Source organism: Sturnus vulgaris, chromosome 3, assembly GCF_052056855.1.
Source record: "Sturnus vulgaris isolate bStuVul1 chromosome 3, bStuVul1.hap1, whole genome shotgun sequence".
Lineage (NCBI taxonomy): Eukaryota > Metazoa > Chordata > Aves > Passeriformes > Sturnidae > Sturnus > Sturnus vulgaris.
The window spans coordinates 67,451,710-67,466,709 of NC_142245.1; the positions used below are offsets into that span (position 1 = coordinate 67,451,710).

The window sequence follows — 15,000 nt, forward strand, 5'->3', positions numbered from 1 at the left end:
TGGCACCTGTTTTTAAACATGCAAGTTTAAAAACAACTCTGTGCCAATTGTCCAAACCACAGCAGGTAGTATAGTCAATGAATGAGACTATTCAGCAGGCTGACTACATGCTCCAGTGGGTACACTTGAAAAAGCAGCTTAGTTACACCTATTTTTGACCAACTATTTGGCAGATTCCCCTAATTATGGGATACCAAAGGAAGCTGCATGAACTTTTTCACCTTTGGGAAAGTAGAAGTGGTTCTCATTCTTTTTTTCTATGGTTTCTACTTTATTCTCTGTGGTTCAGGGCACTCTGACAGAAACCTTGAGTCCAGCAAGCACAGAGGTAGAGAAAGATATTAAATAATCTAATAAAAATCAGTGAAAAAATAGGCATGAATTAAAAAAATGAATAAAAATACTCCTCACTGGGAAAATACGACTACTTAGCATATTTACATTTCTATGTGAATGCTCTTTTTAAAAAAGAACATCACGTACTTACTAAAATAGAAAGAAGACTTACTGTAATTTTAAAAGACTAATGATCTATTAAATGTGTTTAAAAATAATTTAAAACATACTGTGAAATGGCATGGACCTACAGAAAACAAGCCTCCATCCTCCATCACTCCCAGGAAAGTCTGACTGATTTTAATCCAAATCAAAGTCTTAAAGAAAAGTTTCACAAACCATTGCATTGACACAACTGGGAGTGCAATCAATATCAACCAAAAGGCTGAAAATGAGCATCTTCAGCTAGAATGAACTGGAAATCTCTTTATCTGGTTATGTTTAAGTAACTCCAGAAAGAGTTTTGTAGAACCCCCTTGTTAAAATCCAGAGCAAAATGCTTGCATTTACTCAGTCTATTCAGTGATCAGGCTCCTGGAAATTTTATTTTCCTGAACTGTGCAACAAGTTAACAAAATACTCCCAGTCTTCCTCTCCATGCATGTCCTGCGATCAGCTGCATCTTTGCACTTTTAAATAGAACTAGTGAAAACACAAAACTTTATATAATTAAACATTTACGCTACTTAATTAGAAATGCATTTGTGAAAGAAACGATGAACATTTAATTCATAAACCCAGCTTTGTGTTTTCAGTATCTTGAAACTGATTGGTTTTTAATTAAACACACATATCTGATAGGAGTTTCAAATTAATACATTCATTTAAACAATATTTATTGGTTTTACTTTCAGGAGGGAGAAATAAAAATGAGGGAGAAATAAGGTCAGGCCAACAGGATACCCAAGGAAAACATATTTTCTAACACCAGTACATCTGGTATCTTTTACTCAGTAGGAAATTCTCTAAGGTGGGTGAAGATTGTCTTATCTTTATATACGCCTAGTGAACATGGTGATAAACATGTAGTGTGGTTAGAAAGCAATAATCAATTATACTATCTGTCTCAGAGGACTGTTTCATCAAAAATTCATGTCAGTCTCAAAGCTTTCTCTATAAGCTATTTGGAAAACATCTTCTCTTGAGGTTTCAACATGGTTATTCAGTATCCCTGTAAGTTAAATCAGCCAGAATACAACTATAAATATTTAACTGGGTGTCATCTATTTAAATATACTGCTATACTAAATAGAGCACTTGTGATCAACAGCTACTTGAGCTGAACAGAACAAACTGGTCAGCAGTCAATTTTGCAGTGCCAGAAAAAATACCGACCATCTTTCCATTACTACTTGAAAGGAGGACATTTACTCAACCACAATTACAAGTGTTAAAAGAGTATAAGGACTTTAAGTCTATAAAAGGAGTACAACAGGACTGTAGGAGTAACTGTTCTGGTTTGTTTGCTTAAAGAGAATTCTTTAGTGCATCTCAAAATATGGATATAGATAGGGCTGCACAGCCCTGCACATTGCCTCAACAAGCCTCTTAATTAAAAAAGACAACATGCATTCTGAAACTCAGAATAAATCTTATTTATTTTTCAATTAGCAAGGTAAATATTTCTTTCACCAAGATGTTTTCTAGTCCTGTGCAGTCCAAGCAGCTAGTGTTGGAGTAGAAAATACCCTCCATGTAAATAGAATGTTACAATAAATACAAAACAAAACAAACAAACAAAAAAAAACAGCAACAAAAAAACCCAACCAACTACCCAGATTTCCCATAGCTATGGAGTTAACAAATTTTTCAATTTCCCATTCCTTTGTGTCCACTTGACTGTGGGCAATAAAAAGTTGAAACCCCTCGGCATTAGTTTGGCCATTAGGTTCAGTGGAATGCTTGGTTGCTCTGCACTCCCATTGAGGGCTTACCTGGCTGCTATCATGGGAAGATGAGAACACCCTTCATCACTGTGTGACAGAAAGGGATAGAGGACAGCTATAAACCATGGAGTTGACATGATTTAGGAGTTTCCAAAGTGCCATAAAGCATTCCACAAACTAGGAAATCCAATTATTCCTTTAATTTCATGGCAGGCTTTCAAACTTCTCGTGGAAACTCTTAAACACCTTTCTTTGAAAACTTAAAATTGGAGACTGAAGAATTCATTCACCAGAGATGGTGTTAGAAGCTGTTAGAGTCCTTTGTTGTTAAGAGTCCTTTCCAAAACTACCACGTGTCTTGGGTACAAACATTTTAATAGAAGAAAACTTGTCACAGACTAGGACATTCTTCAAGGTTGCTTCAAGCAGGTAAGAAAACTGGACCTGAGCCAGAAGCAGCAAAAGCACTGTGTCCTGTTGTTGACAGTGTTTTGATTTGATATTATCAATTACAAATTACTCCCCATTTTTCAGTCTACTTCTTATATTTAAGATCTCCCACCAGCACATTCTTGACTCTTTCTTCACAACTGAGATTACTCATCCAAATAAAGGGAGTAAACAGCCCTTGACAGACCAGGCTCCTTGAGTACCATTTTTTTACCATAAACAGTAATTATAATCCATAACAGCAAATTTAAGAAAAAAAGTCAGGATTAAGACTAAAGGCCAATTATTAAAAATAAGATAAATTTCAAGTTAAAACTGTGAGTTATTGCTTTCAGAGAAAACCGTTATTTGAAACTGAGCTCATGGTTTGTGCTTAGGTGGTGCAAAATTTAAGATCATACACTCCAAGTCAAAACAATAAAGATATTCACACTGAGTATCCTCAACATCAAGAATATAACTGGTCAGTTCCCAGCTACTGCAAGGACCTAGCACAACCTTTTCTGGAGTTTTGCTTCTCAGCTTTTTTTTTTTTTTTGAAGGGTGCATGGCAGGGAGTGGCTAATTGTTTTATTACAATTTGTTTAATTAAGAAGTTCCATGCCTCTTCCTTGTAAGCAGTTGCTTATTGTAGGACTCACTCAAGTCACTTTGTGAGTAACTTGCAGAGTTGTGGTGAAAGTCAGTTGCCATTTCACAAATCATGGTGTCACTTCCGTGTTATATGTGTTTCCACTGAGTGTAGGAGTAAGAGACTGAAGCAAAAAGGGGTTTTGGAAAGCATGTGTAACTGCATGCTTTCCAGCAACATTCAACAGCAATCTGAACACCCAGACAGCAAGTCTGATGAAACACTGCAGACTGCTGCAAATGGCACTGAAGGCTTTGACTTCAGTACCATTCATGTGGTCCGTAGAGACTATTTGGAGTCTTTTTATTGCAGTTAAGCTTAGGACTTAAGCTACTGCTTAAGTCACATCATCACAACGTGACTACCTTTAAATGGTTAGATGCAGCCAGTACACTACTAAAAAGAAAATTCTGAGGTAGCAGATCTGATCAAATTTTATTCCTGACTATTACATTTGTGGGGCTGAGGGAGTGAAGACACCTTCATTTGTAAGCAACAACTATTTTCTAAATCTGTGACAATAAATGTGTAATAAAACAAAAGCATCTGAAGGTCTGTATTTTGAAAACAGCTTTGCCAATAACCTTTCCAGTTTACAATGTGCTGTTACTGTAAATAGATATACACAAGTGTGTCTGTTGCATGTATTTTTGCAAGGGCAAATACATACCACAGCACACCTTTCATAGGCACGCTTAGCACTAAATGTATATTAGTGCTCTGCCAGTATGAAGTATTCACAGTAACAGGGAAAACATACAAAAGCAGTGAATTCCAATTCTTCCTCAACTTCCCATAACCACAAAAAACAAAACCTCAAGCCAAAGAAGTGGCATAAGATAGCACAATAGGGTGGAGCTCACGTTAATCACAAGGACAACAGGTTTGCCTGTATATACATTTTGACCCCACAATCATCCCTATTTATGCAGACACACATAGAGATTATTCACCTTCCTGCCCAGAGGCAGCCAAGGCAGGAAGCGAGGCTGCTGGGTAAATATCAGTGTAAATTATCGGTGCTTTTGTACCATAAGTGTGCCTGCTTTGGGGGTATTTATGAATTAGGCAAGAAATTAAGCACAAAACTGTGTGTGCATGAAACTGTCGCCTGCTGTTCTTAACCAAATATTGTCAAATTAGCAACAACCACATTTCCCACTAAGGGCTGTATATTTAAATGCTTTAAAAAATCAGAAGCTATTTTGGATTTATATGAACCAAAAAAGGGGCTGGAGCTGTGTTTTTTCAAGGAGGAAATAAACTTTATGCCCATATATTTGCTACCTCTGTCAAAAGGGGATGACTGGATTCTCATTTAAGTTTATAGAGACTATTTTTTTAAATAAAGCACCTTGAGACGTTACACAAAAAACCTGAGGACAGAGTTTCTTTCTCTGAAAGACTAAAAGAAACTGAATACATACATGAGAAGTAGAAATACCATCTCAGATATGCAAACTCTCTGAAAATCACTGACCAGGTCAGGCATGCAAGCTTAATGGAGAAAGCAGGCGTTAGTCTGAAGACCTGTGCAGCGAAAAGGGTAATTTACAAAAATAGTACAAGAATAGCGTTGTTTAGAGGATGGCTAGGAAGAAGAATAGAAGAAAAGAACTGTTCAACAATACATTGAATAAATTATTGCACCAGTTTAAGTTAAAACATTAATCCAGTCCTCTAGAAAGCAAAGGTATTAGCACAATTGGAAGCAAAACAGACTTGATGGTCCACTGGTCCCTTTCAGTACAGTAACTTGTGTTCTAGGATATTTGCCATAATACATAAAAGCCAAAGAAGCTGAAGAGTGTAGAATTAAACAAAGACATGGAGCAGGTAAAATTCAGCCCACGTTAACCTGCCATTCCACAGGATAGCCACACGGTTCAGGGCCACCAGCTCAGTCTTTTGGTTGGAACAGTAACAGATATTACTGCTGTACCTACCGTGCATGAGAACTGACAGTAGTACACATTATTTATTAGTATTCCTATAACTCCTACAAAATTGAATACCATTTATGAATATCAAAGAAATCTACAATTGGCAAAAGAGTTTTAATACACAGAAAATTTATATGTAGGTATTTTTTCTTAAAGCAAAGTGCACTATATATTTAATTCTACAGTTTTATCCCTAATCAGAAGAGCTGTTTCTTGTCTCTGACTTTCAGTTTTAACAGATTATTCAGTCACAAACAATTCAAGGACTGAGAATTACTGCCTATTTAGTACTGAACTTCAAAAAAGTGATGCTGAATCACTGTAAGATTTATTAAACAAAAAGAAGCTGCAATCTGTGGTTACAGTACATTAAACAATGCTGGATTAACAACATCTCTTAAGACCTAAAACAATAACCAGGTTTGATCCACCAACACTAAAACCAGCATTAACTTAAATTTTCTAAACTGAAACCCTCAAACATCACCCTGTGTTAACACTGGCAAAATTAAGCAGTGTGGATTTCAGCACCTTTGTTACAACTGGACATAATGAAGTTTTAATTTTGTGAGGTGAACTTGCATTTCAAGATTTCATAATAGAGAAACATTACTTGCATTATATGTGTAGTAGTACACATCCAACATCAAAACAGAAGTCTAGAGATATAACACGATCTCCCAAAATAACCGCTTAAAAGTAATCAGGTTCTCTGACAACTCCCTTATTAATATCCTGATTTGAAGTTCTTCACTTTTATCCCAATGAACAATTACTCACATAAATAGCCTCTAGTTACTCACATGAATGGTCTCTACAAACTTTAGTGGGGTTACTGAAGAAAGTAACAGCTCACCAAAGTTCAAAATGTATAGGTCTTTCCTTGAAACATTTACAGAGAAACTTAAATGAATACTTGGAATTACTAGCCTTACTTTCTAGTTCATGATTTTTCCTAATGTTACCTGTATCAATTCTAAAAACAGAGGGGCCAAAAAATTTTAGAAAAAACAAATTATGACCAATACAATCTCATAAACAATATGAAATCCAAGAAAATAATGAGAAAAAAAAAACTAACAAAAAACACCTCTTAAGAGAATTTAGGATGACTGCCCAAAATAGCTCTCCCCCACCCCTAAAAAACACACTTATACACACACAGGTAATTACTGCTTACTGATTTTGGGGGAGGAGCTTATGTCCAGCAGTCACCCAACTAAGGAGAAAACCAGATAAATACTCAAGGGTGGCACTTGGAATCATCAGCTTCTGCTCACTCACCAGTGGCAGAAGAACTCCTCAGTACAGGAGGATTCACTCCTCTACCACTCTGCATTGGAGCTCCACAACATTTTGGTATGTCACGATTTCATTTTATTCTCTTTGGTTTTGAAGGTAACTTCTTCAGGATGCCTCTTTTCTGTCTGGGTGGAGGGAAGAGGATTAATATTTAAGAGCCAGTGACAGCATTCTCACTGCCATTGGGGTTCTTTGTAAGGCTACATGTAGAAACAAGGTTTCATCCTTGGTGAGATTTTTGCCACTTATGCTGAAGGAACCTGGACTTCAACTTGCATTTGCTATAGCATTACACAGAGGCAGTAAGATCATGGAAGTGTTTATGTATTTTCACTAAAAACTTTTCCTCTTTCCAGGAGTTTTGGTATATTGAACTCCTCGACTTACTTTGGAGGTCTAATTAAAATAACCACTGTTTCTGAATACTGTTGTCTTGAATAGGCTGCCCTCCAACCAAAATTATTCTTTTCCTAAGACTGAGACTATTGCCTCTGATCTATCTGTACAACAGCTCCATCATTCAAAGTGATAGCAGTGCTGATTCCCTTTTTCTTAGAGCATTTCTCAAAACTAGTGAAAGCAGATGGAAGTAAGCATAAAATAATATTACTATTAATACTAATAATTAAACTCATCTATTCATGCTCCAAAACCAGAGATAAACACCTTTTTCTTTACCACAAACTTTCTCTACCTTTTCTAACACAGAACAGATCTGGAAACATGCATTTACAAATATCTTTACTGCTGCTGTTTTGTCTGAACATTGTCCACGGTGGTGATGGATATTTTTCTGAGCGATATCAGAAACAATCCAGCATGAAGGGGCCACATTTTCTACCATACAATGTAAAGAGTCAAGGTAAGTTTAATATTTTTTCATAATAAACTAGCACAATTATCCCTAGAGACTCAATACATGAGCAAAAGCTTTTTGTTTATACTATTGGCATTCAAATTTCACTAACAGTTTAGGTTTTTTGAAATAATTTTATCACTTCAGACAGAATTTACAGTGGCTCTGGAGGTGCCTCCTACTGACAAAGATGCACACCTGTCAGACAAATGTTTTATACAATAAACACCAAAGGCATATAGAGCAAAAACAAAGTAACAGCTCCAGATCTCCACTTCAATAGTGGGAGTAACACAACATGATTTTGTACACAATTATGTACAACATGCTAATTATCTTCAAATTTCTTGATTCAGCACTGGGGTTTCTAGAAACAGACCTGTCACATACAACCCACCTACATTTAGGAAGAACTTTTACATATTTTGTCATGTTATGTCTACTCAAAAAACAGACTTTAGGTGTGAATTTAAATGTATATATGATACACATGTATATATGATACACAGTTCTAAATGCTGCATTTCCTTCCTCCTCATTAACTTTTTATTGTGCTTTTCCATGACTTTACTCAGAATAATTTATATATTTACACTATTTTTAAGTGAAGTATAATATTTACTTGGCTATCCTCTACCATACTTCACTTCTCCTCATAGTGGTTCTTCTTTCCCTCTCTAGAGAAAACATTTAGGAAGGGGGAACCAGCAACAAATTAAGCAAGAATCAGGGTAGACAGAAAATGCTGTGAAAGGGGGAAATGAATTGTCCTGAACTAAGTTTTCACTTTATATACCTAATGTGAGTGAACTTAGGATGACAACGATTATATCAAAAACTGAAAAGTATAAAATGCTCTTGATTTAGGAAACATAACAGAAGACTATATACTAGACCTCACTAGCAGGAACAGCCTGCAGGTTTACAGAGTCCAGTCATTCAAAAGTGCTTGACAGGTTTTGATTTGGTGAGCAAGCATTGAAATGGAGGACTGTAAATTCTGAATCCAGAAAACAAGCATCCTATTGAGAGTTTTTAGATGAGTTTAAAGAGGGAAGACTGCTGGAGTTTGTCACTTGTAATCTGAGATGATCTTGGAAGAATAAAACAGGAGCCAACAGAACCAAATCAATCCAGCTTTTGTTTACTGAGTTGTGCCATTTGCAAGTAGCCCAAGTAGCAATAGCAAGCTTTTCATAATAGCTTACTTTTCCAATTTGAGCACCAAACATGGACTTCTACAGATATAGCTACTAGTAAGTATCTTTTTGTTCAGTACAGCTTTGTGAAAAAGCAGCCTGGAACTGAAATTTCAGTCTGAACCTAAACTGGTGACTCAGGACAACATAAAACAGATCACACAATTCCTGTTGGCAATGAAAGCCCATTAAAGCTTTGTTTAGTTTGGTGAAATTGTTTGAAAAATATTGGTCTTGACAGCTCTCCAGAACGTAATTTTTAACCAGTATCTCTTTGGCTTGAAATATTTGAAAAGCCCAAGTTGAAAACAATAATTGAATGAGGTCTCACTGTTCAGCAGTGTTTAAATAAGCCATTACTGCAGGTTATGTTAAAGTTTACATATTTAATTCAATACATATATGGGATTTGATTACACTAGAGAATGTAAACCAATTTTGCTTCAAGGTATGTGCTGAGACATGTAAAAGAGTAGCCAATTAATACTTCAATGTTCTTGGTATAAATTCTACTTCATTAATGGATTTAGTGATCCTTTCCTCAGAGAAATAATCACTGCTTTTAGACAGCACAATTAAAATTACAATTCGAATCTAAAAGCAGCACAACTTTGAAACAATACAGCTCACAGAAAATCTCTATAACAACATGAGTGCTGACAATGTCTTTAACATATTAGGTAAAATTGGCAGGTCCCACTACTCTGTGATCCTAGCAATGATATTTGCATCTAAAATATGGTAAAAGTAATAAAGAGATACACTGAGCTAAAGTCTGATGCAATTTGCCACCAAACAAAAAAATTGTCAATACATCATAAACCACAGACCATGCTTGTTTTCTAGGTGTGGGATTTTAACAGCTGTCTTCCTTTTCATGGCCTTAAGAAGGATGAGATAGGAAGATGTGCAAAATAAGTTGATATGCATTTGTGCTGATTTTATGCATCAGCAGAAAAGAAAATGCACTCTCTGCACTTTCTAGATAAGAACAATTTCCCTGTCAACATAGGAAGAAGGCAACCTTGCAGAGCCAATAACAAACCAAAATCAAATGTATTTCATAAGCATACCTCTATTATTTAAAAAAACCCTCAAACCAATATATAGAAGAATAGTTTCTTCCTTCACCTCATTTTTGGTTCAACAAAACTAGCCACACTGGAAAATGCAGTTTATTATCAAAGAGATAAATAGTCATTGTATAAACTTTCATGTGTATATATATGTAATACATACACTGGTCTTTTTGTGAGAGAATGAAAGGAAAAATTGTAGCTAATAAAAATGTTGATCAATTAATATTTTCTAAATAAGCATTCAATAGAATGTGTTGCCATTACAAAAAACAGAATCCAGGCTTTTTTTTGCATCCTTCACTTTTTTTTTTAAATGACTCCTTAAATTAACATCCATTGCAGATATGCCATTTTATTCTATAATGTTTCCAGTTGTTGCAAACTGCTGAAGTAGTCTCACAGTATCTGTGTCAAACTTGTATGTAACGTCCAACAAATCAACATGCCAATTCCAACATAAAGCTGCAGGCTCCTCCAAAGCATGCATTAAACTAAGCAGTGAGCTTGATTGTTTATTCCTCTATTTGTGACATTTGGTTAAGTGGCTCCACCTGCTGTTTCGGTAACTAAGAAAATGAGTAGTATTAAAAAACCCTATAACAGTGACAGAATTCTGAAGCAGTAAAATGAATTATCAGTTACAACTTTGCTATTGTGTGAAATTTTTATGACAGACAAAAGTCTTTCAGAAAATATCTGAAAACATAACATTCATATATTTACAAAAGGATTAGTGCCATGGGACACTTTTGAAAGAGGGGGCAGAAAAAACCAAAATTCTCACTACTTAAATGTAGCAGAAAAGTTATTTCTGAAAAGCTGTTGCACCTGCACAGACAGCTTTCTGTGATTTCATTCATCAAGTCTGATGACCTGCTAAATCTGTTACCTGTCTGGGTTTTTTTTTCCTTGCTTAATAGTCTGCATCTACTTGCACAGCATTTTTAAGCTCTAATGACCCTGAATGTATTGAAGCAAAAAAAAAAAAAATTCTAGAGGCCTTGTATCTCACATTTCCAACAAATTTGCACTTGTTACTTGTAAGGGCTGTGAAACACTTTTACTCTGAATGCCAGGTTCTCAGTGACCAACACAGCATCTGAAACTTGACTTCTATGACCATGAAGTTAAATTAACCCTCCATGCATTTCACCAACATACTACATTGCCTGCAAATGTTGTATGTGCCCTGGTTGATCTGATTTTCTCTCTCTCACAGGTGTGCAGGTAAGGGGGGAACAAGGACCCCCTGGTCCCCCGGGCCCTGCCGGACCAAGAGGACAACCAGGTCCTGCAGGAAAGCCAGGGTTTGGAAGTCCAGGTCCCCAAGGCCCCCCTGGTCCCCCAGGACCACCTGGGTTCTCTGCAGTTGGAAAGCCAGGAGCGCCAGGTCTACCAGGAAAGCCAGGAGCAAGAGGACTAAATGGTGAGAAAGGAGAGCCCGGACCTGTTGGACTCCCAGGAGCAAGAGGGCCACAGGGGCCCCCCGGCACTCCGGGCCCTGCAGGACTGACTGTCCCGGGCAAGCCAGGACCACAAGGCCCTCCAGGAGCTCAGGGGCCAAGGGGACCCCCTGGTGAGAAGGGAGAGCCAGGTATCCCAGGTATAAATGGACAAAAGGGAGAAAATGGATTCGGAATTCCAGGCCGCCCAGGTGGCAGGGGTCTTCCAGGCCCACAGGGACCCCGGGGCCCCCCTGGTCCTGCTGGGATAGGGAAGCCTGGTGAAAATGGCCTGCCAGGTCAGCCAGGTCTGAAAGGTGACCGAGGTTTTCCAGGTGCACCTGGAGCAGTTGGTCTCCCAGGTCCCCAGGGTCTCCCAGGTGAACCTGGAGAAGTTGGCATTGGCAAACCTGGGCCAATGGGACCACCAGGAGCAGCAGGTATCCCTGGAGCCAAGGGACATCCTGGACCTGCAGGGTTGCCCGGATCCCCAGGACTCCCAGGTTTTGGAAAGCCAGGACTGCCAGGGATGAAGGGACACAGAGGACCTGAAGGTCCTCCTGGCCTTCCAGGACCTAAAGGAGACCAAGGTCCAGCTGGTGTGCCAGGAGAACCAGGTCCGGTCGGGCCACCTGGAAGCATGGGCCCTCACGGACTCAAAGGTGTGCCTGGTGAGAACGGCCTACCTGGGCCCAAAGGTGACATGGGCCCTGCAGGCCAACCGGGATTCCCAGGGGCCAAGGGGGAACGAGGCCTACCAGGATTAGAGGGAAAACCGGGATACCCAGGTGAGCAGGGTCTTGCTGGTCCTAAGGGACACCCAGGTCTCCCAGGTGCAAAAGGCGATACAGGCCCTGCTGGGCTACCTGGGCTGCCTGGTCCAATGGGTCCACAAGGAGCCAAGGGTGTGCCAGGGACCAACGGGGAGCCAGGCCCCAGAGGGCCTTCAGGAATACCTGGGATCAGAGGTCCCATTGGCCCTCCTGGCCTGCCAGGAGCCCCTGGTGCAAAAGGTGAGCCAGGAGCACCAGGACTGCCGGGCCCAGCAGGCATTTCCACGAAAGGCTTAAGTGGACCCATGGGACCACCTGGACCCCCGGGGCCTAAAGGTAGCAATGGTGAGCCTGGCTTGCCCGGCCCCCCAGGTCCTCCTGGTCCCCCTGGCCAAGCTGTAATCCCTCAGATGCCCGAAGGCTATGTTAAAGCGGGAGAATCTCGGGAGCTATCAGGAATATCTTTCATAAAAGGAGGAGTAAACCAAGCTCTGACAGGGATGCCAGTGTCTGCTTTCAGCGTCATCCTCTCAAAAGCCTATCCTGCGGCAACAGTCCCCATCAAATTTGATAAAATCTTGTACAATAGGCAGCAACACTATGACCCCAGAACAGGAATCTTCACCTGCAGGACACCTGGACTGTACTATTTCTCCTACCATGTACATGCAAAAGGAACAAATGTTTGGGTTGCACTCTACAAAAATGGTTCCCCACTTATGTACACCTATGATGAGTACAAGAAAGGATACCTTGACCAGGCTTCTGGCAGTGCTGTCATCGATCTCATGGAGAATGACCAAGTATGGCTCCAATTACCCAATTCAGAATCTAATGGTCTCTACTCCTCTGACTATGTTCACTCTTCTTTCTCAGGTTTCCTGTTTGCTCACATCTAATACCCCACTTACCCTGTCCTGACACACTCTCCTTCAGACTGTTTTAAGCAGGTACTGATCTGATTTGTCCTTAGCCGGCCATGCAACTTCAGTGTTGCAACAGGAATGGAGGAGGGAGTGAGAAAGTGGAATAGAGTGGTTAAAACCTAGTAGAATAATATTATATGTTTTTAGAGAATTGTCATTAAAAAATTGTTTTGAATGATGATTGTTTGACTAAATACAACATTAAAATTTTATGAATTAATATAATGCACCAGTCTCTGTCCTTTTTTCTTTTTTTTTATTTTAAAAGGAAAAGCAGAATTTCTAACTATCACACCTCATAACACAATAAAGGATGCTAGATCATACTTCACTAACTGAAGGCATTTTAGTCCAAGTAAATGGTCTCAAATACACCACAGTCTCCTCAACAGCTGGACAATATATTTCAGGAACATTCTACATCCAGACTCATCTTTAAGCTATCCAACAGGAGACGAGAATGGCAACTCAAACAGAGTGCATATCATAATCACAGTTTTCATTCATTCTACTGTTCTTATTAATTAATAACTACCTTGGAGAAAGGTAGATTTATAAATTATTTCATGATACTACGATCTAAAGTTTCACAATATGAAAAAGCAACCAGATTTGAAGCCTGAAAATCCAATTGGCTTTCTTAAATGAACATTGATGCAACAAACCAGTTCAATATTTTTAAATCTCCTAACATTCTGTAACATTCAGAGTACTATAAAACAACATTGAACAAATCCAAACCTTTAAAACATATCCTCATAAGCATGTAGACACTTATAAAAACTCTGAAACTGGAGATAGTCCTTGCCCTGATTTTTCCTGAACAGTTCATTCCTTTAAAACACAGTAGTGTGAGGAATATATTTTCTTTATTTGGTAAATTTATCAGATGATGGCAGCAATTAGTCAGCAGACATAACCATATTTGCCATACAAACATGTCTCACAAAAAGTAGTAATTTCATCAATTTGTTATGCTACTATGAAAAGTTAGCTTATGAATTATGAAATCTTAACAGTTTGATCATGCATTTCTTCCAGTGACACTTGCCATTCATGTGCTTTAAAATTATCATATACATCAAACCCTTATGAACCCTTAAAACTACTATAGTTAGCTTTCTTTTTGTTTGAATAGAAGCTTTTAATCACTTGCTCTGAAAGTATGTAGGCCTAAGTTTAAATTTTTTATGATATTACCATTTCTTCATGAAAGCAGAACATAAGGCTTCTTATGTTGTGTACATTTGAAATCAGCAATATCCTAAATACTTGATAATACACTGGGATTAATAAAAAAGCTAGGATACCTTTTGCTTGATGGTTGAGCCATCACTAGAAAAACTATATAATGTTTTGGAAACTATAAAAACCTACCATAAAAGTAACTTGAAGAATTTTTTTTTTTCCTCGTTTCAAGTGCTGCTGGATAAGGAAACCTGTCGTTTAGGTTATAGTTCAGTAAAATAATAAATGAACATTAGTTCAACAGCACTTCCCAGTATTTAAACATAGCACGTCCTGCTGCCCATCCATTCTACCAACTTGGAACCTATGTTTCAGAAACAGAGGGACTGGATATGGGAGTAGGAAAATATGACTAAGTAGTAGGCTTCTGGTTAATTACTTTATATATGAAATGCATGCCAAAGCACATGTTCTAAATTGTTGGAGCTGCTTGGTGCTCAGCAGCTCAGGACCACATTGCCCTGTGATTCTAATTAACTTAGCAGAAACGGGGCTAGTTGGGGCAGTTTCTTCTTGAAAGCATAGTTCACTAACCCTTATCCATCCATCCATTCATCCCTCCCTCCCTCCATCATCCATCCATCCATCCATCCATCCATCCATCCATCCATCCATCCATCCATTTATTTTAAATCAGGTTTTGTCCTTTATGTCTTTGTTCCTCAAACATATGGGACTTCAAGTAAGTCTACAGCTTGGAACCTCATGCCTGGTTTTTAAAATCTTTCCATAATTGCTCAGATATTAAGTCACTAAGAAAGTAACTCTTAACTAGAGATGATACAGCAAATTGTGGCAAAAGCACAACTTATACTTTGATTTTAGATTTGGATTTTCAGTTTAGAGGGGACCTTGAGAAGGTCTGTAAGATTTTTAAGTTTATTTTTTAATATTTTCTCCACAAGAAGATCATCAACCTATCTAAAGAT

The 15,000-nt window shown here is 38.4% G+C and overlaps 2 protein-coding genes across 2 annotated transcripts in view; one reads left to right on the forward strand and one right to left on the reverse strand.

Moving 5' to 3' along the window:
- NT5DC1 (5'-nucleotidase domain containing 1) overlaps positions 1-15,000 on the reverse strand; it is a 124,459-nt gene that overhangs the window by 94,744 nt on the left and 14,715 nt on the right. The window lies entirely within an intron of this gene.
- COL10A1 (collagen type X alpha 1 chain) lies at positions 7,270-12,934 on the forward strand. The gene is made up of 2 exons (XM_014879284.2): positions 7,270-7,410; positions 10,902-12,934. The coding sequence occupies exons 1-2, from the start codon at positions 7,272-7,274 to the stop codon at positions 12,794-12,796; spliced, it is 2,034 nt and encodes a 677-aa protein (XP_014734770.2). The 5' UTR covers positions 7,270-7,271; the 3' UTR covers positions 12,797-12,934.

Excerpts from the sequence above, each read along its gene's own strand:
- COL10A1 (XM_014879284.2), top strand. The coding sequence starts at position 7,272 with ATGCATTTACAAATATCTTTACTGCTGCTGTTTTGTCTGAACATTGTC. Across the intron at positions 7,411-10,901 it reads ATACAATGTAAAGAGTCAAG|GTGTGCAGGTAAGGGGGGAA; the intron begins GTAAGTTTAATA and ends TCTCTCTCACAG.